Raw genomic sequence first — 26,261 nt, 5'->3', positions numbered from 1 at the left:
ACAAAGATAAATCTACTTGTTAGATTTCCTACAAGTAAATTTACTTTTACACTTTTGAGTAACTTTACTGCTATTGGCTATTCACCAATATAGCCTTAGAGCCCGTAGTAATGAGCTATAACGGCCATTAAAGGCCTGTTTCGGCTTGGGCCTTTAACAAGGAAGCGGGACTTTAATGGCCGGTATAGCCCAGCTACGAAGGGCTATAAGGCAATGAGAACATTCCGCCACTACAGGGCAGAATGTTCTAATAAATGCAAACAAAGTCCTCACAGGGTCCGAGAGGATTAAAATCCCCTCGGGCTCTGTGAGGCCTTTGTTCACAGCTGTTGCTGTGAACAAAGAACATGGGAATGTTGGCGCTCTGGGCTTTTACTAGCCAGTAACAGCCCAGAGTACTCCATTGTCTCCAATGGCACTCCCAACACTCCAATGTTATAATTACAAGTGTAAAGTTACTCAACAGTTTACACTTACATGTCCCCACTCCCGGAAATAGGACATAAATTCAGCAAAAACATCAAATATGACCATAAAGTTACTACTAGTAGTGACTTTACAACCATATTTGGCTTTCTGCACGCTTGGCAGCGACCTCCACAATTGGGGTGGAGATCCCAATTTGGTAAAGTGTAGGGAAAAGTTTAAAAGTGTATTCAAATAAAATAGAAAAATATTTTTTTACAAATATTCATGTTAATTTGATATGTTTATTTTAAATACAGACTAATATAAAAAAGACACAGCATTAACAACTTATTTTTAAATTAAAAATACAATTATTTTGGATCTATTACATTAAGATAAATATATTTTTCTGAAGTTTAAATAAAACAGCACACCTCAAGCAAAACAATAATATATTTTTATTATATATTAACATTTTTAAGATTCATGTATGGAATTATTAAAAGTAATGCAATTATATTTTAATAAATACCAATGTTGAAGTAATGTTTAAACTTAAAAAACGCCAATAAAATGTTTTAAAATAAAATAATTATGTTTTTGTTTATAGACTGATTAACATTAAATGACATTTATTTAAATTGTTACATCATTTAACAAAATATTTTAACATTATTTCCTCTGGGGTTTTATTCTGTGCTCCTCCCTCCAATATTTGATATGGGAGGTTCTTTCAGTGTGAATGGTTGACCATGTGTGGTGCTGGAATTACTGTACCTCTGAATTTGAGTAATATTTGCAACTGTTCTGGATAGGAGAGGCAAAGGCATACATTTCAGCACATAGGTTTATGAATAGCATTTTGTAGTTCTTGAGTAGTGTTGTTGTAATACTACTAAGAGTTACTACAAAATGCAGTTTGTAAGTAGGACCCTCTGTCTTACTCTGTATTTACTAATCTCTCTATGGCTCCCTCTCTGTTCATGTCAGGTCTCTCTCTCCCCCCATATGTCCGTGTCTCCCCCTGTCTTATCTCTTTTGGATTCTCTCTCTTTCTGTCTTGCTCTCTCCATCCATGTGTCCATCTTGGAGTTCCTTTCCTTGTCTTTGCCTCTTCCGTCTCTTCTGTCTTTTTCGCAGGCACAAAGGAGCAACATTACTAACAATCTGACTTGAAAACTAAAAACTACTTAAAGACATGGGTGGTAACGTACAATCTAAGGGTAAAACTTGAGACCACAATCAGACATAAGGGAGGAGTAGAACCGTCAAAGTACAAAACTGGGGATCAGGGACAGACAGATAGAGGAAAGCAACAAGAGTACAAGTAGTACTCCTGAAGACACAGGAGTGCAGTACTGCTCAGTTAGATATTTTCAGAGGTGTAAAAGCATGTGTTGAATCTCTAGTTAACAGAATTCCATACATATAACATTATTATTCAGCTTTAAGAAAAGTTCCTTTACCACATGAAATAATGTCACAATACACCTTTGTTGCACTGGAAACCTCTGCTTAATAACACCAACAAAGAGCCCTCCACTTCCAGATGAAATGTTCTCTGATAATCTTGAGGCACACTGGGAAATTATGAAGCAATTTTATGATCAGAAGGCCAATCTGGTACAATTCCAACCTGGTCAAAAAGTGTGGGTCATGGAGCCATTGAGCCCCACACAATACTGATGTAGAGGACTGTATGAAATCAAGGAGTAAAAGAATGAGGTCACCTACACTGTGGAGGCTGGGACAGCCAGGAACCCCTGAAGGGTACTGCATGTGAATCACCATAAGTCACACGTTGAGAAGTCTAAGTTAACAATGCTCATGGTGATAGCTGGTTGTGAGGAGGTGGTGGGAGAATGAACCCCTCCCAGACCTTCTGTCCTCAAGGAAGTAGATTGGGTCATTGGAGAGAGCTGTTCTTTCCCTTGCAAAGACAGCATAGTAGCAGATGGACTACTGCCAGTTAAAGGGACAATTCTCTCTTTTCTTTCTTAGCCCTGGGCTCACAGACTGCTGTATCCATGAGATTCACACAGGGGACAGTATGCCTATCAAAAACAACATTTACAGTCTGTCTGATATGGTGAGATAGATGAGGTTTCTAAGATCCTTGGGTTGGGGGTGATTGAGGCCTCCTTTAGTCCCTAGCCCAGCTAGTGGGTTTTGGTCCCAAAGGCTGCCACCTCGGGCCACCACCTCAAAACTGAAGTTCTCTGTAGACTACATTGGCCTCACCTCAGTTACCAATACTGATACTCACCCTATGCCTAGAGCTATTGAGTTCATAGACTGGTGAGGGACTGCCAAATTCTTCAGCATCTCTGACCTGACAGCATATTGGTAGATTGCACTAAGGGTGGCATGGAGAAAGCAGCATTTTCCACCCCAGAAGGGGACTTCCAGTGATGCACTTTGTTTACAGAATACCCTTGCCACCTTCCATGTACTGGTCAACCAGATCCTAGTTGGACTGGAAAACAGCAGTGTAGCCTACCTAGAATACATTGCTGCTTTCATTCCTAGCTAAGAAGACTGCATATGTCATCTCAGGAAAAAGCTTCAGGGCCTTAAAGAGACAGCCCTAACTATACCAGATGATGCGGGCTCTGTGGTGAATTTGGGCCACCAAGTTGGTGAAAGCCGTGCCCAAACTCTCCAGCCCAAGATAAAGATAATTGTGGCTTGGGAGTCTCCAAAGACCCAGAACCAGGTGTTTACTCTGGCCAGCCAGAGGTAAAGTGCCTATGCTTTCCCTTTCAACATGATGATATTGGCATACCGCTGATTCGCATATTTAACATACCTAGACATCATTAGTATATGGTGCGTAGGTGTACCAGGGACTGAAAGTTAAATCTCACAAGTGGACTGCAGCACCCATTGTGCCATTCACTACAATGACAGTGTAAACATGACATCAGGGCGTGTCCAAGATGGCGGAGCGCTAGGACTTGTCCGTGAGCGCTCTGCCGCATCGATCCTACAAAGTGCCTCGAGGCCCGTGGGGGGGAAGCCTGGAGGCTTCCCCCGCATTGTGAGGCCCCCCAGGTGTTTGACCCGATCGGCAGCGGCCGAGTTCGGGTTGTGCCGCTCCCGCGGGGAGAGCCAGGCTCAGCCTCGGAGTCAGGGCGGGGCCGCGGAGCGGCGCGGGAGACAGCCTGGGCCGCGGGACGGGCCTCTTCTTTGCGGTCCTTCACGGCGTGGCACCGAGGACTGAGGGCCTGGGGGTCTCCCCTGGGCCCCACAGCAGCTTGATTGCGCCGCAGGACCCGGCGCCTGGATAGCAGAGCGCCCTGGGGAGAGGGGCGCTCCCTCTTGCTTGGCCGGGCCAGGAGAGATAAGCAGGGCCTCCTCATCCTGACGCCTTGGAGTGGCGCCGTTCGCAGTGCAGGGCCCCAGGAGAAGGTAGGGGCCCAGAAGATCGGTATCCGGGCTATTTTACCCCATCATTTGAACTTTTTACGAGTGTGGTCCTGCAATCTTTTGGAAGGGTGCCAGGAGCGGACTGTTGCTGGGGGTGGCTCCTGCGGGTCAGACCCGGGTGCGGACCCAGACGGGGCGGCATACACTGACAGGACCCGGAGGCCCCGCGGTATTGAACTGGCGAGGCGTGATCAGGCCGGCACGCCATGGCGACATCAAAATCCAAGCGCGAGCGCTCAGTGAGGGACATGCTGGCAGGTACGCGCCTGACATCTGGGACTGTGGCGGAGGACCTGCCTGAGACGAGGGCCCTGGAGAGCCGGGCGGAGACAGACCCAGAGGAGAGTTCTCCCATTACGAAGGGCTTTCTGACCTCCCTGTTCGAGTCCCTCCGGGGAGATATTCAAGAGCTGCATAGGGACATCTCTCAGGAGGTGAAGGAGTTGCGGGGAGAGGTGACTTCCTTGGGTGAACGTGTATCGCAACGTGAAGGACAACAAGATCCCTCGCGGTGAAGAGGTGGCGGGCCTGCAACAGGAGGTAGTCCACCTTCGAGAGCAGCAGGACCTCCTCCAGATGGCGGTTGAGGACTTGGAAAATCGCTCGAGGTGACAAAATATTCGTATTAGAGGGGACCCGGTCGGTGCTGAAAAAGAGGACAATGGGGGCTACATGATGGACCTCTTTCGCTCCTTGCTTGGCACAGATGAGACACGGGAGGTGGTCCTGGACCGGGTACATCGAGTTGGGCGCGCCGGAGGTCCTGGAAACCGCCCCCCTGACATTTTTGCCTGTCTCCACAATTTTGTCCTTAAAGAAAAGATTTTACAGTGGGCCCGCAACCTCCAGAGTGTACTCTTTCGAGGGCATGAACTCCAGCTATTTCATGACCTATCTGTGCGGACTTTGCAGAGGCGGAGAGAGTTCAGACCGATCATGGATCATTTGAGGGCGTACAACATGTCCTACTCCTGGGGGCATCCGTTACGCTTGGTCTTCCGTTGGGAGGAGCAGCTCCGGCAGCTGAAATCCGTTTTGGAGGCTAGCCGCATCCTGGGTCTGGAGGACATAGGGCGGGAGGTGAGCGAGGGGGCGGTTCTGCCGGCGGGTGTCCCCCTTGATGGCGGAGAAAAGAAAAGAAAAGGAAGCTGCAGCGCCCGACGGCCTCGGAGGTTGGAGAGAGAGGCCGCTTTTAACAATGTGGCCGCCGGAACTTCGGCCTATTGTGGACACCCGGGGGCGCCCGGGATTGCTATTGGCCGCATTGCTAACAATATGCTGATCGTCGAAGAGAGTCGAGGTGGCGGGGGCAGTGGACCTGATCACCTGATCTGGTTGGATATACAGCCCCGTGGAGACTGCACCTCGTGAGTATGGACGACCGAGGACTTCTGTGTTCTATGCACCTGTTGTGCTTATTAGTTGTCTGTTGTTGGGTTTCCCTGCGATGCTGGCTTCTTGTGGAGATATCTTCAGGTCTGAGTGCGTTAGGTGGTCTAGATATTAATGTAGGGGGTGGTCCTCTGCTGTGCCCCTGCTTCCTTGCTTGCTCCCCTCAGCATGGGCTATGACCATTAAATGTATAAGCTTAAATGTTAGGGGGCTCAATAACCCTACCAAGAGGCTAGCCATCCTATCAGCTTTAGAGAGATCGGGAGTCATATATCTCTCTTGCAGGAGACGTACCTTGTTTTTACAGTTACCTACCGTATGCGCTCTAAGTGGTTCCCCAGGCAGTTCTGGTCCTCGCTGCCGTCCAAGCATGCAGGGGTGGCGATACTTCTATCATGTTCATTTCAGGGGGAAGTGATATCACAATTGCACGAGGTCCCAGGGAGGCTTTTGGCCATGAGGCTTAGACTGGGGGGTATTTCCTTCACGATCGCTTCCCTTTATGCACCTAATTCTCAACAAGAAACCTTCCTGAGACAGTCTCTGACTCCTCTGCGCCGGTCCCCTGATGGTGCTTTACTGCTGGGGGGCGATTTTAACTTGGTGATGGATGGGGACCTGGATCGCTCAGGTCATCGGTATGGGCAGACGGGGTCCTTTTCGGGTCGGATCATGCCCCAATTACAGTTGAAATCCACATGGACATGGAGAGGGTTGGTGCATCGGGGTGGCGATTTAGGGACTCAATGCTTCAGAACGCTGCAACAGTAGAGGCGATCCGAAAGGCAATAACAGACTACCTTAGCTTTAACGATGATGGGATAATAAGCATTGCAACACTGTGGGAGGCACTGAAAACTGTTTTGAGGGGTGAGGTAATGTCCCTTTCTTCTAGGGTCAATAAGGCAAGGCGTCGACTTAGAGGGGATCTGGAGCAGCGGGTGAGGGTTTTAGAGCACTCACATAAACACACCGGTGCTCCTAGAATATGGAGAGAGCTCGAGAAGGTGCGGAAGCAGCTGAGGAGGCTGGACTGGGATAGGGCAGAATACGCAGTGGTCCGTCTCAAACACAAGTACTATGTAGGAAGCAACAAGTGCAGGAGGTTATTGGCAAACAGGTTGAGAGCGCAGCGTGCAGCATCATTGATAAAAATGGTGGGCTCCCCCTCTGGAACAGAAGCACACACGAGTGATCAAATAGCGCAGGCTTTTGCGGAATTCTATCGGAATCTATATAGGGCTGATGAGCCCGGTACCCTAACTCCAGAGTCCTTCTTAGAGGGCATAGCAATCACCCCCTTGTCTTTGAGAGAGGCAACTGCGTTAGATTTACCTATAAGGGCAGAGGAGGTTATATCAGCGATCGCCCGGCTGCAGACCGGCAAGTCGCCTGGCCCCGATGGCTTCTCTGCACTTTTTTACAAATCTTTCTGTGCGGATCTTGTTCCCGTTCTGGTGCGACTCTTTAACTCTTTTCGTCAAACGGGTGCTCTTGCACCTAGTATGTTAGACGCTACCATCGTGGTTATCCCAAAACCAGGGAAAGACCCTGAGGAATGTGCCTCGTATAGGCCGATCTCCCTCCTGAATATTGACGCTAAATAATTCACTGGCATTTTGGCACATCGTCTCAACTACTATATGCCGGGGCTGGTGGATCCCGACCAATCAGGATTTATACCGCATAGACAGTGTAGCGATAACACCAAGCGACTGCTTCACCTCTTGGATAAAACCGAATGCTCTTGTAGGGCGGTGCTCTTCCTATCTATCGACGCTGAAAAAGCGTTCGATAGGGTTCATTGGCCATACTTGTTCAAGGTGCTTGAACACTTCGGACTGGGATCGGGCTTCATGGCATGGATTTGCTGCATTTATCAAGAACCGCGGGTGGCGGTTCGAGTTAATGGGACACTTTCTTTGCCGTTCGCCGTCCAAAGAGGAACTAGGCAGGGGTGTCCGCTTTCGCCCCTCCTTTTTGCGCTCTATATGGAGCCTATGGCGCAGAGGCTCCGGGACAACTCTCAGATCATGGGCGTGAAGTTTGGGAGAGATGAACATCTCATATCACTATGGGGGTCATTCTGACCCGGGCGGGCGGCGGTCGCCAAGGGAGAGCCCGCCGGCCCAGCGGGAAAGGGCCTGCAACACAGAAGCCGGCTCCGAATGTGTTGCAGGTGTGCGACGGGTGCAGTAGCACCCATCGCGATTTTCACTGTCTGCTATGCAGACAGTGAAAATCATGCTGGGGCCCTGTTAGGGGGCCCCTGCAATGCCCATGCCAGTGGCATGGGCAGTGCAGGGGCCCCCAGGGGCCCCACGACACCCTTTCCCACCATCCTGTTCCTGGCGGTAAAAACCGCCAGAAACAGGCTGGCGGGAAGGGGGTCGGAATCCCATGGAGGTTCAGCCCAGCCAGGGGAAATCCGTCGGGAAACCGCCGGATCCCCTTTTCTGACCGCGGCTTTACCGCCGCGGTCAGAATGGGCAATGAAGCACCGCCAGCCTGTTGGCGGTGCTTCCGTTGCCCGCGGCCCTGGCGGTCTTGGACCGCCAGGGTCGGAATGAGGGTCTATATGCGGACGACGTCATTCTTACTATGGCGGAGCCTATGACCTCACTACCAGCGCTAATGGGTGTTTTAGAGGAATTTGGACGGGTCACGGGATTTCGTATGAACATGCTTAAATCGCAGGCCATGGGCAAGTTTATCAGTCCGGAGCATGAACGGGACCTGAAGGCCTGATTCCACTTCTCATAGACCGCCTTGGGGCTTGAGCTGGGCTCCACAGTCGCCCACAAAGCGACGTTGAACTATACGAAACTAACCCGGGAGGTGCAGCGCGACTTAGAGACGTGGGGGAAACTTAAATTGTCCTGGTTGGGTAGGGTTGCGGCAGTGAAGATGGCCATCCTACCACGTATACTCTATCTGTTTCAGGCGCTCCCGTTGGAGCCTCCGCCGCGGACGATAGCGACCCGATTTATATGGGAAGGGAAGGCGGCGCGGTTATCGCAGCAGGTCCTGTATCGCCCCAAGCGGGAGGGGGGGCTGGCTGTCCCCTGTCTCCTCCGATACTTCCAAGCAGCACAGCTGCGTTTCCTCTTGGAATGGAGTCGACCTTCTTCTGAGAAGCATTGGTGTTTTATGGACCAGGCAGTAGCTGGCTCTCACCTATGGAAGGAACCCTGGCTTAAGCGCTGGCACAGGGCGCAAGGATTGTATGTGTCACCGGTCACGGAGGTTTCGATGAGAGTGTGGGATCGGGTGGCAGACAGGTGGGCTTGACGACTTTACCGTCCCCAATGACTCCTCTGGACGCGAACCCCGATTTTGGCCCAGGCCTACGGTCTGAAGCATTGCGTCGGTGGCACGAGGGGGGTTGCAAAAGGGTGGGATACTTATTCGATGAACAGGGGGTTATCCCCTTTGACCGGCGGAGGGAGCTATATGGCCTAACCGAGGCTGACAGGATGATGTACTATCAAATAAGACACTGGGCCCTGCTTCCAGCCAATATTAATAGATAGACCGTTAACACCGTTTAAAAAATGGATTTTGATGAAAAAGGGCGATATGCGCGTGGTTTCTGAGCTGTATGTCCTTTTGCGGGGGAGACCCGCTCAACCAAGGGGCAATTGAGATGGGAGAAGGAACTAGAGAGGGAGTTAGCGGAAGATGAGTGGGAGAGTGTCTTTTATAGGGCGCATCACACAGCTTATAACTCAGCAGGTACAGAGGCAGCCTACAAGGTGGCCTCCTCCTGGTATTACACCCCAAATAGGATCCATGCTTGGGATCATGACAAATCTAATCTTTGCTGGAGGAGCTGCGGGGGAGGGGGCTCCCTTGTGCATTTACTATGGCATTGTCCCAAACTACACCGGTACTGGAAGGACATAATAGACACTGTGGACAGAGCTTTTGACATTCAGATCCCTAGATTTCCTGCCTATATCCTACTGGGCCTTCCCAATCCTCTCACTTTTCCCCTGAGATCATTGAAGGGTCGGCAGATGGCTTTAGCTTTGAATGCAGCAGTACAGCTGTTGTTATCTGCGTGGGGGACAGAGCGGATCCCGACAACAGTCTCGTGGCTGCACAAGCTCTGGTTTATCCTCGCTATGGAAAAGCTTACCCTGACTTCTCAGCAGCGGAGCGGGGACTTTAAAGAACTTTGGCAACCATTTTTATGTATCCTGTCCGGGGAGTTTCCAGAGCTGACATGCCCAACTTATCTGAGGGTTCTGAATTTGAATTGAGTTTAGGGGATTGCACCTGCAAGGAGATGTATATATAGGATTAGATTTATATGGTATAAGAGCCTGGGATTGTTTGATCACTGTATTGTTAGCCAGAAGTGGGGAAACACAGTTGTACTAAATCTTTAATTTTCTTTTTTTATTGTTTCGCATGATGTAAGCTAAAACGAGCCTTTTGGCAATATTGTGATGTATTGCATATGCGATGTTCTATAATTGAAACTAATAAACAGATTTGATCCATAAACATGACATCAGGTCACCCTCCCTCTGTAGTCTGGTGGTCCAGTTTTAAACTGCAAATCCGACCTGCCAAAATAACCCCTCATGACAGGCCTAAACCTTCCTTTTAAATATTAAAAAGTCACCCCTAAGTAGGCCTTACTGCCCAGAAGGCAGGTTGTGTGGTACGGAAAAGTAGGACATGTAAAAGTTTAATGTTAAACGTCCTTACAGTGAAAAGGTGCTAAAACCTATTTTTACTGTAGGAGATTTGGCTGCCCTATAGAGAAGCATTATTTAATAATGATATCTCTGGCTAGGAAGCAGTTACAAATTTAATTCTTGATTTTTTAAAAATATTTATGCCAAGCCCAATTCACTGATGGAATCGGATTTGTAATAAATGTTTTAGAAAGGTACATTTGCCCTGACTAAAGCCTCTGGATGGCCATTTGCCTAAGGCCAATTGTCACCTGTAAGTTGAATAGTACTCTTGATGAGGTGTGAAATTGCCTCCAGAGCTGGGTTGAAGGTCTTGGATGTGAGGAGATGTTCTGGGCTGTGCTCAGGAACTTAATTATCTTCACATATGCTTCCTCAATTACAGGCAAATATTAGCTGACACCTGCAAATAGCCCTCTTTCGTCCCCCAAGCAGGCATGCTCCTATCTCCAAATCTCCAATGGGACATGAGCTGCCCTCAGAGCTGGCTTAAAATGACTACCGCTGTGGTGGGAACACAGACTCTGTACAGGGGGAGAAGGGTTTCACTATCTTGGATTTAGGCAGAAAGGGGCACTGTGGGAATACTTGCAGCAGCACACAAAGGAAATGCTGCAAATGTGGATAGGGTCACCCCTGGGAACGTTTACCTAATTAATATAAACGTGGCATCCCTAGTACCCTTCTCAGAGCACTTTCTGGACAGACAGAAGAGGACTGGACCTAATGTATGCGACCTGAGAAGAACCAGAAAACCAGTCCTGCTCACTTTTGTACCCAGGACAAAGAAGTGGATTCCAAATGTCACAAGGCTGACCTCCTATTCAAGCTACAGGGACACAACAAATTACAAGAGCCCTTTCATGCAAATTTCCAGCTGGCCAGTTCCAACTGGGCCTGCCCTACACCCTCCTGCTGGCCTCTGCTGGAGTCAGTCTTGAATGACAAGTGCTGCTCCACGGTCCAGGACCTTTGGCTGATGCCAAAGTTTAATCCTCCTAACAAATCCTGAAACCTGGGACTTAGAAACTTTTTGGCTCCAAAGTCCCCTGGAGTCTACCCTGTCAGGCCAATCTGCACAAGGTGCATTGCCGCTGGGTGGAAGATTCAAATTGCTACTACTTTGAGCTTTTCTGCAGCAGCAAATCTGATTCAGCAGGATCTCGCAGAGAGGGTATCTTGCCTCATGGAGCTCTTCTCAGCTACAGCCTGCTGCCTTGCCCCTCTCCATGAATCCGAGCTCCAAAAAAAGTGACTATATCCAACGGTAGAAATCTTCAGTGAGTGAAGACACCAAAAGTGTCTGGCCGGCAAGTGACCCTTTCTGCGCTTGAAATTGAAATTTCACTTAGAGCTTTCCAGCTACAAGTCAACAGTTTAAAGAGCTTCACCAAGACCTTGTCTAGCGGCTAGCCACCAATGTGGAGTCATGTTTTGCCACAGCATACTGCCTTCACCTACTGAGGATTTTTGAGAGAGATTGACTGAAGGTAAAACTTCTTGCTGGGTCAAACCTTGTTTCTGTATCTGACCTGCCCTCCATTGTAGTCAGCATTAACTTCCACCTAGCTAGTGGTCAATCGCATCCAGATGACCCTGGTTGGCACTAAACTTTTTTGGGGCTATTTTTCCACTTAAACTTCAAAGATTCATAACTCTGGTTTCCCATATTGGATTTTTGTCATTTTGGTAACATTGTATTGATTACAATCTGAGCTATTTGGCTAAATTGGTTTGGGATTTCTCTTGGGTTGGCATTTTTACTTTATTACTGATTTGGTAAATACTTTGCTTTTAAGTTAAGCATTTCTGCTTTGTGCAATAGCTACCAAGGGGTTGCGTTTAGGTTAAGTGACTTTAAGGGTTCACCCTGACAAGCGATGTGGTTAATTGAGGTGGGTTCTCACTACCCTCAATTAATACCCCAATTAATCACAATCATATACTTATTTTTTTTTAAATGAAGTTCTAAACCTCTATTTAAAAAAAATAATTAAACATATAATTTGTAACACCTTTACTACATACTTAATAAAAATAAAAAGGTTAACAAGGTTGATATTTTTTTAATCATTATTTAAAAATTATTGTTTGTAAATTTAATTATTTTTTTAAATTAATGTTTTAATGCACATTAATTTGAAGAGTTAATGCGATGTAAAAATGTTATTTACTAGTTCAAGGTTAAAACTAAATATTTACAATTGATTTACACTTATATTTTACATTGAAATGTTTTATATAATTTTGTAAAGAATAATATACTTTAACAATTTTAGGTACACTGTTCCATAAGTAGATCTACACCCTGACCGTGGTGGAGACCTCTAACTACTTGTGCAAGTTGGTCACAGTAAGTAAAAAATGTATTGTTTAATTAATTAAAATCTTCCAATATCACAATTACTATAGTCCAACATACTACCAAAAGTCATACCATAAAAAGCGATTTCAAGCATCAAATTTCAAATTAAACCTGAACATCCTCAAATGCATTCCTAGTTTTCTATACTAGAGGTCTTCAATCTGAAGGGCACAACTCCCAGGGGGGACGTGGAGTCCTGGGCAGGGGTTCGCCCATTTCCCCCTCACTTCGCCTAATCGTGAATTTTCCTTCAGGGAGTCTCCTGTGCTGTGAAAGGAAGCCCCACAGACAGCTAAAGATGGCTTTGTGCCAGGGTCCTGCTTCCTGAATGAAATGCAAATGTGCACTAAGAGTTGATCTGCAACTGTAAAGTATGCTTGGGAGCCAGTTCTGGCTTTAATTGACCTAATCTCTTGAAGCTTTGTGATGACAAACATTTATTATTTTTGAGTGGTAGTGTAAAGACTTAACAACTGTGCTGTGAAGTGTGTGCTTCTAATTGTAATCCTATTTGCATAGCGCTTACTTCACCTGGAGGTGTTGAAGGGACAGCTATTAAAAAAATTGTATTGCATATGCTCTGGTATTACCTAAATCTACATTTTGAAAGCACCATTTTATCTTAAACCTTTTTATAGTGGCCTATCTTATACTGTAGGTGATGCAAGTATAAAATGATGCCTTACATATTCACAGTGCGTTCTGTCACAGGCTGTGACCTTGTGGCAAAAATACACAAGTCACTTTTCTCCACTGCACCAACCAAGAGTTAATTCTGTTGCTCTCCAGACATTTTAAGCTGACTGTGATATGTAGCTACCTGACGGTGAAAGACCTAAAAAAACATACAGATTATTATGGGGCTTATTTATGAGAGGCTTGCGGCGGCAGAGCATCACTTTTTTTGTTGCTCCGGCGGCACAAGCCTCTCAATCATACCTATGAGGAACACAAAGCCACCCTGCATGGCTTTGCATGGCCTCATACATATGGAGTAAGGAATAAGCAGCGCCAGCCCCTGCGTTGCCTTACTCTGCGTCAAGGAGGTGTTCCAGATTTACAAAATTACATAAACTGGAGCAGAGACAAAACCTTACGCCTCCCCAGGGCAGGCGTAATGAGGAGAAATGTTTTCATTTCACCTTGTTTTTTCCTCTTTCCATGTGTGTTGCATTCTGCACCACATATAGAAAGAGGAAAATGCCTCTCAGGATTGGTTTTGTGCAGGGAGGTGCCCCTTCCTGCACAAAAACAATCCTGCATACATTGGCACTAGGCAGCAATTTGTGCGCCAGCGCAGGGGGGAAAGGACAGGAATGCACTGTATTTCATAAATACAGTCCATTCCTACCCTTTTATATTGACGTGGGGCAGTGTAGCAAGAAGACATGGGGCACTGCCCTACGCCAATTCCTCATAAATTACCTTTAATTTTAGCTACAACTTTGACCAGGTCCCCACACTCACTGACCTTTGGTTTAAATGCTGTTTAATATTATTTCCTTACCTTAAAAAAGATTTGACGTGGGAATTTGGGATGATTGTTGATGATGAGTAGTACTACGTTCTAGAAAGGAGGGGGTACTAACACCTAAAAAAGTTTGCGAGAGGGTCCCAGAATCAAAAAGTTTGAAGACCTCTGTTCTATAAAGTGTTTAACTAAAATGGTAGCTTCTAACAATACAGTTGTATGTGAATCATAACTGTTTTTCAAACCAAGTTATTTTCATGGATTGCCACTTTCTTGGCCACCAGCTCTAAAAACTTTATAAAATTACAATTCAAAAAAGTGTCTGATGACTTAAAACATGCCATCACTGCTTGCCTACATGATCGAATTCCATGCTGATTAAAAAGTCTTTTTAGCAGCACCTTTCTCTCATTTAATAGAGCCAGATATAAGCAAGTCAAATGCATAATGTTTTCATCCCCTTCTTTGCACAGTCTGCTGCAAGTAGATTTCATGTCCCAGGCCCAAGGGACCACATGAGTAAGCCCGGGAAGGATACCTGCATTAAAACGCACAAAAATAGACAAAAGATTTTAGTGATCGTCTTTTATTGATTAATTTATTGTTGGTGCTTCACAAATTGAACCTCTTTGGTGTGCAATATTACTGTAAATCAAAGATCACAAGACATGCCTTTGTGAATACTTAATTAGTATCCTCAATTTCTACCAACACGAATGCTATTTTAAAGTGCAGCTCTGATATGCTGTGTGGCTTTGTTTAGATTTGATGCATAATGATGCGTGTGCCATTCACAGCCAACATATTATATTCTACAAATACTGTAAGGAGCTTTGGTTCGGCATCATTCAGCTGCTGGCGTCTTTGGCTCAGGAACCTTTAGCCATAGGCTACTCACATCTTGCATCAGATCACAGTCTCATCTTCTTTCTACTGGCTGCTTGGATGCATCCTTCCATCTTCATTGAAATGCACAGGGGACGATTTTACATCTGAAAAGTACACTGGTATCACACATTTAATTTTCTCCTGCATTTTACACACGAAGCAATCCTTTTTTTTTTGTTTTACATTCCAGCAGGCATTTTACTGCTTTAATCGGCTTTCAAGTCCAAATGTCAAACCTCTTGGCTTTACCAATGCTTGTTTTTCATGTTCTGCCATGGCTGTCCCCATTAGCCGGCCTAATTCACCAAAACATCATGGAGCAGGTAACGTGATTAGATGTTGCTAAAATACGTTTGATTTTACAAAGTTGAACTACCTACCTTGGTAATTTCCTTGACACAACACCTCCCTCTTATTGTTTAGCTAAACACTAAAACCTAATCGAGTTTCTAAAAGCTGGAAAAGAGTGGCGATGTGGGGCTGCACTGTGGCCTGCTTGTCCCTCTGAAGTGTAACACGATGTACCCTCATGCATTACCAAAGGAGGCAGCAGATAAAGCCTCCTTCACCTGTTGTTTTGGGTGGATTGTGTGCAAGAAGCATGTTCAGATTCTCTTCCCAACAGTGGCTGGTTTGTTTTTATCAGAGGTACATGTATTATCCTGTCTTTGTGCATTGGTCAATGTGGCATAAAGTCAGCCTGCAGCCAGGTACCGCCACAGTACCAGTACCTCCCACAGGGCAAGGACCCTGTGCCAGTTAACACACTGTGCTTGGCCTGTAGCCATGCCCAGAGGATCTGAGAGCCCAGAGTGGCGGCAGCTAAGCGCTGCAATAACCCCGTGCCACCAAGCCGGCTGTGTGTGGCTTTTCGCTGTGCCAAGGTGGCCAGACTGTCCCTGGACCAGTGCCACTGAGCTGCCTGTGCACGGCCTTTGGTGGAGAGGCGGGTGAGCCCAGAAATGAACAGGGCAAGCCGGGCCAGAGCCAAGCCAGGAGCCCGTGCACGGTCAGACCCCTGAAAATATTTGCCATATAAATCATGCAACAAACATCATGTAAAAATATGATGAGATCTCTTCAAAATTCAAACTACATTTCTTCAACGTCTGGAAGAGTTTCACCTTAGTACATACGATTATATCACTGTAGTGTGAGGCGTTTATTAAAAGTGATAGTTTTTAAAAAGGATGGTAGAAACATTCACGTCCTCCATCCTGACAATACCACTAGTGTTCAAAGAGTGGGGGGGGGGGGGTCAAGGAAAGGAATGCGAACTCAGGCTTACACACCTTTCAAATGCCAACAAACTGAGCAGTGTTCAATGAGGAAGAAGAAAATCAAGTTACTTTATAGGACAGCACGCAGAAAAAGCAAACTGCGGGAAGTTGTGCTACAATAGAAACAAGTTATTATCAACTTCTGAGAGTAGAGCAGAGCCAAAGAAAATTACATTCCATTAGCCTTCAAAGCCTTTGATGTGCACAGTTCACTGTAAATTACTTTAATGACAACAGTAAATGGAGATTTAACCCTACACCATGGTGACGCAGAACTCTTGCTGAAGATGTGCTGTGTCCTGCGCTAGTACAAATGAGGGGTTTAAAAGAATCTTGCTCTTTTCTAGTCCCCAAAGCACTATGCATACAAAAATAGAGCTTTTCTCATCTAGGCCGATGGCGCTAGTTTCAGAGGGGCACCATGGGACTACCGCTTTTAAGCATTTCTTTTTATTTGCATCTTTGAGAAAATGCTTTAGTACATATGGTCTGTAGTCACTATTGGTGGCTGTATTTCCTCCTTGTGTGACATTTTCTGCGTGTTTGTGCACTTTCAACCTGTATGTCACTGAATGCAGCATTGTTGATTTCATCAGACTGTCATTTGTAGAGAGTTGTAGCCTGTTGAATTGGTAGTCCACTGAAAAGGCCTCAAGCATTGAATGTGCTTCACTAGCTTCTAGACATTGGTTGATACCTGGATAGTGGCCCAAACAAAGCCAAATAGGTATGACCTTGTCACCTCAACCTGAAGGGCGACCGTGATATTCTGCAACACCAGCTTTCAGTAATGCCATCAGCTGGCTTCTTTTTAAAATGCAGACCTCTGCACTTTTGTTTTTGAAACATTAATCACTGGCTGCAAAATCAACCATTTCAGGTGGTCATAACACAACGAGCTAGACATAACTAGACTTGAAGCAAAAAATGCATGGAATATCTCATCAAATATCAATGGGGACCCTCTGTGTGCTTCCGGACACTGCCCTTGAAAAAGGGTCCCACCTATCCCTCCCCCCCTTGATATTTAGTTACTTGGCCTTCAATTGCTTCTTCTTGCAATATAGTCCCTGAATCCCCTTATTAATATGTATTGCAGTCAGTGGTCAAACTGCGTTAAAAAACGTATGAAAACTGTGATTCTGAATGTAAAGGGGATGGGTGAATGAGTGCTGGGGCGTGGCCAGAGGCATGGCTACAAAAACAAAATATTCTGTGACTTTCTTCGGTTTTTCAACTTCAGGTAACTACATATATAATAACTCACAGCTCAGATGAAAATTAAAATCAAGCTTTGTTAATCAGTGGGAAATAAACTATCTTACCCTATGAAGCCTCTATTAATGAATGTACTGCATCAGAGAGCCACAGCATTTAATACTGTTTGGTGCGGAGAACTGTGTAGTGCTACAAGTTCCGAGTCTGTGACAGAAAGCACTTTGAACATTTAACTCATTATTTTAGAGTTGCATTACACACAGTATAAGATGGGTTAATACAAAATGTGCAAAAAGGTTTAAGACAAAAGTGTTTCCAAAATATTGATTTTTTTTTGTAGAATGTACGTAGTGCAATTATTCTTATATCACCGACCCTTTAAAGGACAGACTTCAAAGATTAGCTTGTGGCTCTCTTACAGGACTCCTCAAAAATAATAAATGTGTGTCATCGGGAAGCTGCAAGTATTCCCATCAATTTAAGCTAATACTGGCTACCAAGCACCCTTCACATTTGCAGATTGACCAGTTGAGCACATTTACATTTCTTTCAGGGAAGCAGGCACCCTGGCAAGAAGACTTGTTTAGCTGTCTGTGCCTCTCAGTTTCACAGCACAGGAGACTCTGTGTCCTACATTTCCGTTGATGCATTTCAGCTCTCGGAATTAACCGTACCCGAGTGGTTGTCTTTTCACAAAAAGTATGGGAACTGTTTTTCTAGAATAAAAAAAAGTATGGGCATGTGGTGTCCCTTAGTTCCCTCCCAGTTCGACAATTGATTACTTTCCATTCCTTCCCAGCTATATTCATACTGTAGAAAAACCAAATTATGTATTCCGTGGACAGCAGGGAACCAATCCAATGAGCAATTTTCACAAAAAAATCATGTACATGATCCAATGATTTACAAGCACCTCCCCTTGCCTCCTGTGACCTAATTGCTAAGGCTGGAGTTAGACCATTCAGGTTGAGGTGGGGGGGTCAGGGCATGGTGGCATCACACCAAGGTGGAACTAAAGGATTTTTTGAAGGTCATGTTTTCAAAATTATGCCATGTATCCTATGCATTCATACACACAGAGCCTTACAAAGCTATAATACCGGATTACCAATGTACAAACAATTCCCTGGCCCATTTACCACAAGTGGGCACAATAACTAAAGCTCTCCCTTCTGGAGGTCTGAAGGCTCCCATCTATGGGCCTTAGTGAGCCCCTGTGACACTTATCCAATACTTGGAGATTGATTGGTGTACACTTGACTATGGTCCTATAGGAAAGACTCAGATGGCACCCACAAAACCATCAAACACAATCAAATGTTATTGCTATCAACGGCTGGTGCCTTCTTATGCCTAGAGGGGTCAAACTGGTGAATATGATAGCCTTTAGGCCTCGAAGTAGATCCACTCACCTACCATAAGTTTAGACCAACAGGTGACCAGCTCTGTCAGCAGATCATGAGGCCCTTCTAAACTGAGCCTGATATGGAACAAACTCCCCTACCCGCCCTCAGCCCAATAAGTTTCTGAATTGGAGGAATAATAAAGACTACTTGCAAGGTATTCAGTTATTGATCAATACACTCTAATATCAGAAATTGTAGACAAGAAGGATGATGATGCGACGGGCAGTCAGTCGGACCAAATCATTCAAGCAGAACATAGACTAATGGGTCAGACTGATATACATGATGATGGAAAACATTACATTGAGTAAGGAGGGCACAAGGGGTTCAGCATGACATCATTTCATCAGACAATGATCAGTACCTACAGACAAACCTAGAGATCACATAAGGAGACAATGATTGAACGGTCAGCTATGGGGAGAATGGTATACATGCTAACCAAAACATAGATTTTATCCACATAAACTAGACCTCATGCTAAAACATGGTCAGAAGAACAAGATATGGCGGTGATCATGACAATGCTTTCCTTGGTTGAACATGACCATAATGTATAAACACTTCTGATAAAATAATGATGCCTGGAAAAAACGTAAATATGAGAGATGTTTGGTGAAAGATGCGCATAAGGACAGGGAATAATTGAAAATGACATGAGAACTAGGTGCAACTGTCATTTACCAACACCCTGACCTGTTCACTAAATTCCATGTCTCTTTCTGGTCAGGGGTTTACCACCTTGTTATCATTTGTTAAGTAGTTTTGTGGTAGATTTTTGACCATCCGATTTACCGTTACAGCTGATGCTCCTTGGGCTGATCCATTTCTACGACACCTGCTTTTTCCAACTTCAGACTTGAAATCACTAAATATTTGGACACCTCTGATGTGCCAGCTGAATCCCCATGTAATTCCCATTCACCTTGGAGACAATTATGTCTGTGTGTGGTGCTATACAACACTACATAGTAAATAAGTAGTGGAATATGACTGTGAGAGGCAGACATGGCCAATGCTGATTGGGAGGGTTGGAAGTGAAGAGAGCCATGTGTTCATTCCTGGGCTGGAGATGATGGGAAGGGTTGATAGGATGGATGATGACTTGTAAGATGACACACGGCTGAAAAAAAACTGAAGGACAATACATAACCATAGATAACTGGAAGGGTGGGATACGGTGGAAGAGAGCCACAAATCCTTGTCATTGCAGCAAGTGATAAGAATCATCTGAGGTTTTGGAAGAGGTATGGAAGGACATGACTGTATGGTAACCAGAACAGAGAGTAGCATGAGACACGGCTGAACACAACCAAGATGACAAGGCATAACTGGAGGTGGGTGAATGGTTTGGGATGGTTGAAGGTAACCAGCATGTTTAGAGAGGACTGAGGGGTTTAGACTGAAGAATAATAAATAATAAACAGATGTATCAGAAACCTTTCACAAAGCCAATAGGAAGGACCTTTGCAAGCTGGCGCCAAGGTTAATTTTTGGTTTATTTTTAAATGCAAGCACATGCCACAAAAATAAAACGAAGACAAAAAAAAAGAATATATGTAGTTGCCTAAAGCTGGTGGGCATATGCTTGCAAATACAAATTCGAAATGTAAGAATAAATTGGTCATCATTTATAAATTTAGGTAGATAGATGTACTTAGAACAACTATAGAAATCCTTTTTTCACTTTAATGCACAGCAAAGGAAAGTATGACTAGTATTGCTATGGTACTGTAACCCAGAGAAATTGTTTAACACACGAGGATGACTAATGCAAACAGTGTATTTAAAGAGAGGAAATAAAAAGGCATTAACATGGTAAACTGTTGGGCCACAAGCCCAAGAAGTGCACTTCTTGTTAGTTGAGTGCGCTCATCTGTCTGATCAGAACAATTCTGTCAGTCATGGTTGCAAAGAGACAATGGCTGAAGTGAACAGACCCATTGTCTGATGTTGTATGCTTTGGTGGGCAAAAGCAAAATGTGAATGGCAGCTGAGCAATGGATGAAGAGGGTTGACAAAAAGCCTCTGTATCTATGTTTATGTGTGTGTATTTTTATTTATAGTTTCTTTGCTGTTAAACAGCTAATGCCATCTCTAAGCCAGACCTAAAAATGGTTGAAGATGGCTAATAGTTTTGGTCATATCAGAAGACAACCATAAAGGCAAGGAATGGCTGGAGATGACTGGAAGTGACTGAACTGAAGAATGACCATAAATATAAGACATGGCTGAACAAGTCTTGAAGAGTCCACATTCCTGAAGATTATCACGAGGATGAGACACTTAAAGAGGTGAGAAAGACTTTGACAAGAGGAGAAAAAACAAGAAGAATGGAACAAGAGACATCACAAGATCTATAAAAGATGCTTGATGAGCAGATGTGGAAATGGATGATAAAATAAGACACTGATTAATGACCAGAAAATGTGGGCATTGCTAAAGATGACAAAAGATGGGCAAACTATTGGTACTAAATAGTTGGGTGATGTCACTAAGGCAGAGAGGGTGACCAGCATCTTCTGCTACCACCAAAGAAGTCTCTGGTCCACCGTCCATGGACAAGAACCTCTGTACAACTTGGATGGGAGTGCTCATGTCTTCTTTCAGGCATCAGGCACCCTGAAGGCCAGGTTGTCCCGCACCATCATAGTCTTGCGGAGATCGCGCCTCACGATAGGCCGTTGGTTGCGCCACTTGTGGGCTTCCTGAAGGCCGGGCTCAAAGTAGTAGATGCAAGCCCCGAAGCCCATCAGGATAAGAATGGAAAAAATGAGGTAGAGCGGCACAAACCAGTCCAAGAAGTGAGGCATGGCTGCAGGAAGAAGACAGGCAGGATTAGGGCCATGCAAAGAATTGGAGAGGCATAAGAAAAGTTTACCTATATCCAGTCTGTGACACAAGGCATTGTTCGATTATCCCCTCAAACCTTTAATCATATCTTACCTCAGTTTAGTAATTAACACGAAGTTGCTCTGCCTTACTCCATTCTATAAGCAAGATAGCCACACTAAGTTTTACCAGAATATGTTCCAGTGGTTAACCCTACTGCCCCCAGTCTATGGGCTACGGGGTGTATCTACCACCTTATACTAATCTGCAACTCGTACACGATAGAACAACTTTTTTTCATTAAACTAAGGTGCAGCCTGTATACTTACCAGTGTCATGTTGTATTTTTGCCATTGACTGAGCTTTGTAAAACCCAATAAAGCTTGTAGGAAATAATAATAATCTGCAATTCATGAGGTCACTCCACTTCAGTATACATGTCATAAGATCCCTTTATCTGACCCCAATCTCCATGCAATGGTGTCACTCGTCTTCATTCCGATTAACAATCTGAAGGGCTATTCAATCAATCTACGAGCCACGCGATGACTAGTACAGATCAAATCCCTCTTTGACCAGTAGTTCCTACCACCTCAATACAGTCTACTACCTATGCAGTATACACGTATCACTTCAGTCTGCAAGACAATGGACTACTTTACCACTCTTCCGTCTACGAGTCACGGGGTGACTCGTCCACATGGCACTCAATAATCTATGAGGTCACTCTACTTTAAACCAGGCCACACGCCAACAGGTCACTTAATTTACACTATCTGGTGGGGTGATGTTACCTCAATCTATGAGCCAGGTAATTATCTCCCTCACTCCAATTCCTTTCAGTCACTCTATTTCACTCCAGTCTACAAGATATGGTGTCTCTTCTCTTCACTCTTATCTACTTGCCTAGAGGTCACTCAACCACACTCAGGTGTTTGAAGCATGAGGTGACTTTACCTCCCAACAATTTACAAACCAAGGACTCCCTCCACATCACTCTGGTCTATGACCGGACTCGTTCTACTTCATGATACTCTACAACCCACAGCTCAATCCACTTCAGAAGCCACTGGGTAACTCTGTCTCAATCCAGTGTTTAAACCAAGGAGTCAGTTGATGTAAACCATTCAATTGGATGACTGCCTCATGCAAGTCTACAGGTCATGGGGTTAGTCAAGGTAATTCTGTGTATTCACGCTACTGCACTACCATCTACAAGTAGCAGTGCCAATATACCTCAATCTGGATTGTATCTCAATGCAGTTTATGAACCGGATTTGGGAATTTACCCCACAAACAGCCAATGGGTTTCTCAGACTTAAGACCTGAGGCGGTCAAACTATATCACTGCAATATAGTGGTGAAGTGTGACACTACTTCAATTCCACCTGTGAGTCAAAGGGTTAGGGCACCACACATCAACCTGTGGTGGGGGATGGGTCACTCGGCTTCACTGCTTAACCCAGTCTACAGGTCCTGGAGTAACTGTACTATGTCCCATACCTGTGGGATCACTCTAGATCACTGAACACTACGAGCCATTGACTCATGTCACTCCACTCGATAAGCCAAGGGGGGCAGTGCATACCTCATGATGATTTAACGAGCATAAGGTCAAATCACTGCACCTCACCCCATTCATCGGGCCACTGCTACGTTTCGTTCAGATTAGCAGCTGTTCTGCCTCAATCTGTTTCCACTGCTACTGCAATCTACCCTATAAGTCTCTGTGCCTTAACCATACAACTTAGCCAGTGTGTCACTCTAAACTGTATTCCATGGGCCTAGCCTACCTAACTCCAATCCCACGCCCCCTTCTAAGTAAAATTTACAAATTTTCTTTTAACACTCAACCTCACTCAAATCTCAATTGAGTCAGTACCTCATTGCAATACAGCTTTCCCAAATTTACACCACAGACCTGACCTGCGGCACCCGCCTACTATTTTAGTCCTTGAAAGTTCTGTCTGTAAACCTCAGTCTTAACCGTCATCGCCTTCTGCTATTCAGAAACCACAGAGTGCTCTGCCTGTGCATCGAAAACCTGGCTTGCAGCATACCCTGCTCTTTGAGTTCTGAGAAATACGCGCAGGTGTACTAATGCTCCCAGTGCTTAATTTGAAAATAAAAACGTGCTGGTGCCCAAACCTCTCTTCTGAAAACGCGGCTGCTGCAATTAAATGTGCAAGCATAGAACACTGAGGCATCATAATCCTGAAGCCATCTCGGCCCATTTAATCCATTTACAGCCACTCCCTGTCCCTTCAGCTCACTCTTGCAGCTTTCTGCTTGTTCTCTTTGAGATGCTTTTCCAACTTTCTTTGCTCCGTCTTTCCCATATGTGTCTTTTGCTTGAAGTAAATGCATGAGGCAGAAAAATAAGTACTGTCCCTCAAAAATAAGGGCCGTGCCCCGCACCGGCTCAAATTAAGCACTGAATATACCTTAATCCTTCAAATCTGGCCCGAATTCCATCATTGAGACCCACGCGCAGCTGTACCATGCACCTCAGTTTTGACCTACGGCACACGCTGTGTTCAAGCCTAAGGCCCAGGTGCAGCTCTGCTAATAACCTCCATCCTGTCTGCAGAACCGCTGGCAGTTCAGCAGTGAGGCTGACACACAGCTCTGCTTATGCACCTCAATCTGGAGGTGCGTCGTCTTCTCCCATTCCAAGACTGAGCTCCATATACAGGTGTTCCAAAGCTCCTAAAATCTGACAGGGAAACACTCTGTTGTTCTAGTCTCTGGTACAACTCTATTAATACATCCCAGAACTGACCTGCAGCACACACTGCTTGTGCAGTACTGAACAACACAAACAGCTCTGCCAGTATACCTCAACCTTGACGTGGAACGGTGAAGACACCAGGCCTGACTTGCAGCACCCCCTGATATGTCAGTCCCTCGGATCAGCACACAGCTCTGCAGATGTACCTCACTTCTGACCTGAAGAACTTCTGCTCTTTCACTACTGGAACCCACATGCAGCACTGTCAATGCACCTGATTACTAAGCATCCCTTCGATGTAACTCTTAAGACCCACACACCACGATCTAACAAAGCACCTGGAAATCAACATGTACGCCTACGTCACCAATACTGAGACCCACACGGGGCTCTGTCAGTGCACAGCATTCCTAATACGCAGAACTCACTGGCATTCTCGTGGCTGAACCCACAAACAGCTGTACCAAGGGCCCTCAAACATGCTCCGCGGCATATCTATTATTCCAGTAGTGTGAGCCACAAACAGCTCCGACAATTCAAGTCAATCATCTACAGCACCCTGTGCTTTTCCACTACCGAAGCTCACGCACGGCTGCCCCTGTGCCCTCAGTCCGGCCCTGCAACGCCGCTACTTGGATATTGAAAACCGCAGAAAGCTCTGATGATGCACCTCTCTTACCGCCTCAGCTAGGGGTATCACTGTGTGCCTCGCCCGCAGTATTGAAGCGAAGAACATAGGACTAAGCAGGAGCGATTGATAAGGACTCGTTGAATCCCAGTGGTGCATCGGCAGGTACGTTGAATAATGAATGGATCGCCCAACTGGAACATTTGTTCGGTCCTTCAATGATTTTTGCAACGTCGACAGAAGTGATATGTAGACTCTGTCCAATGGTAACTGTCAAAGGCTAAGTATAATCCCTTTCCGAAGATACTTGGACCGTGGGCAGCACTGATGGATAAGCATCTTCTGATGAAGCCTGGACCAGTGGCAGGAGGAGATACTTCCTCTCCGATGCTAACTGCACTGTCCGCAGAAGCAGTGGATTCGCTCTTTTCAATGGTAATTAGATATTGAACACATGCAGTGGATAAACTCTTTCCAATGAGTAATGGGCAAGCAATTTCTGAATCTTCAATAAGCTCCAGTCCACCTCCCCGCCTGAATGTCACATCACCTTCAGTTGTCCTTTCTTCAGGATGTTCGAGTAGGAAGGTGGTGCCAGTCACTGTCCAATGTCATACTTGGGGGCGCAGAACCTCTTCTGTGTCCCAGGTCAAATCAAATAAAAGGCATTTATAAGACATCAAACCCACACGTATTCAAAATACCAATTCCAGCCTACAGGTTCTTCAGAAAATAGCAGGTGCTAAGCCTGAGAGATGGATACTCCACATCCAGTGGAGTATTTCCTCGGTACGTGCTATCCCTCCGAGGACTCGCATCTCTCGTTCTCCATCTCGCTGTGTCACCCTGTCTCTATCATTTCTACCTACATTCAGGGGACTGAATCCCACATCTTCGGTTGCCAGGGCAACTACCGCAGCAGCAGGCGGCGCAGGCTCTGATCTCTCTCTCCCTCTGCCTGCCCCTTCCACCCCCACCTCTTTCTTTCTTCCTGCGACAACGCTGCACGTCAATCGCATGCTTTCCAAAGGCTAGCGCGTACGTTCTACAAAACAAGAGATAATTTCTGACATTGGCATGTCTGCAATAGCATGGCCTTGTAGCAGCCCTTGCACCATTCTACAATTTTCTATTAACATTCCAATCCATCAGGAGGTTGTGGTCTTTGTTTACTTTAGAACCAACTCGATTAATTTCCCTAAACATACTGCAGTGCCACATAGCTCAATACTGTGTTTTGAGCCTTGCAGTCAGTCTTTGCATTTCAGTTAATAGCAGGTCGTATTATCGAAAGTTTTTTCCATTAGGCATATGTCCGTAAAAATAACGTGCATCCGATAATGTACTCCTCAAGTCCGCCTAAAATAGGTTTCAAAGTGTATTATCTCGACGGTGACAGGTTCTTTTTTAGCATTCCCACAATCTTGATGAGATTGAGGTCAACCGTCCACCCAACCAACGGAAGGCCAGATTGTCAAAGAATGAACCTATGGAGACTTTGCGA

At 45.4% G+C, this 26,261-nt stretch overlaps 1 protein-coding gene across 2 annotated transcripts; it reads right to left on the bottom strand.

The window, feature by feature from the left end:
- Positions 1 to 14,363: 14,363 nt before the first annotated feature.
- On the bottom strand, positions 14,364 to 25,296 carry SMIM45 (small integral membrane protein 45). Of its 2 annotated transcripts, none has more exons than XR_011202707.1 (2): positions 24,809 to 25,296; positions 14,364 to 14,766 (listed from the first exon to the last, which is right to left on the bottom strand). XR_011202707.1 is itself a non-coding variant. In XM_069231155.1 (2 exons), exon 2 carries the CDS (start codon positions 21,377 to 21,379, stop codon positions 21,173 to 21,175), a length of 207 nt encoding a protein of 68 aa, XP_069087256.1. In that variant the 5' UTR covers positions 21,380 to 21,381; positions 24,809 to 25,296; the 3' UTR covers positions 20,047 to 21,172. The 2 variants fall into 2 exon arrangements, 1 of the variants encoding a protein (XP_069087256.1); XM_069231155.1 differs by lacking the exon at positions 14,364 to 14,766 and adding an exon at positions 20,047 to 21,381.
- Positions 25,297 to 26,261: the final 965 nt, after the last annotated feature.

Source organism: Pleurodeles waltl, chromosome 4_2 (assembly GCF_031143425.1).
Source record: "Pleurodeles waltl isolate 20211129_DDA chromosome 4_2, aPleWal1.hap1.20221129, whole genome shotgun sequence".
Lineage (NCBI taxonomy): Eukaryota > Metazoa > Chordata > Amphibia > Caudata > Salamandridae > Pleurodeles > Pleurodeles waltl.
This window is presented reverse-complemented; position numbering and strand designations above follow the sequence as displayed.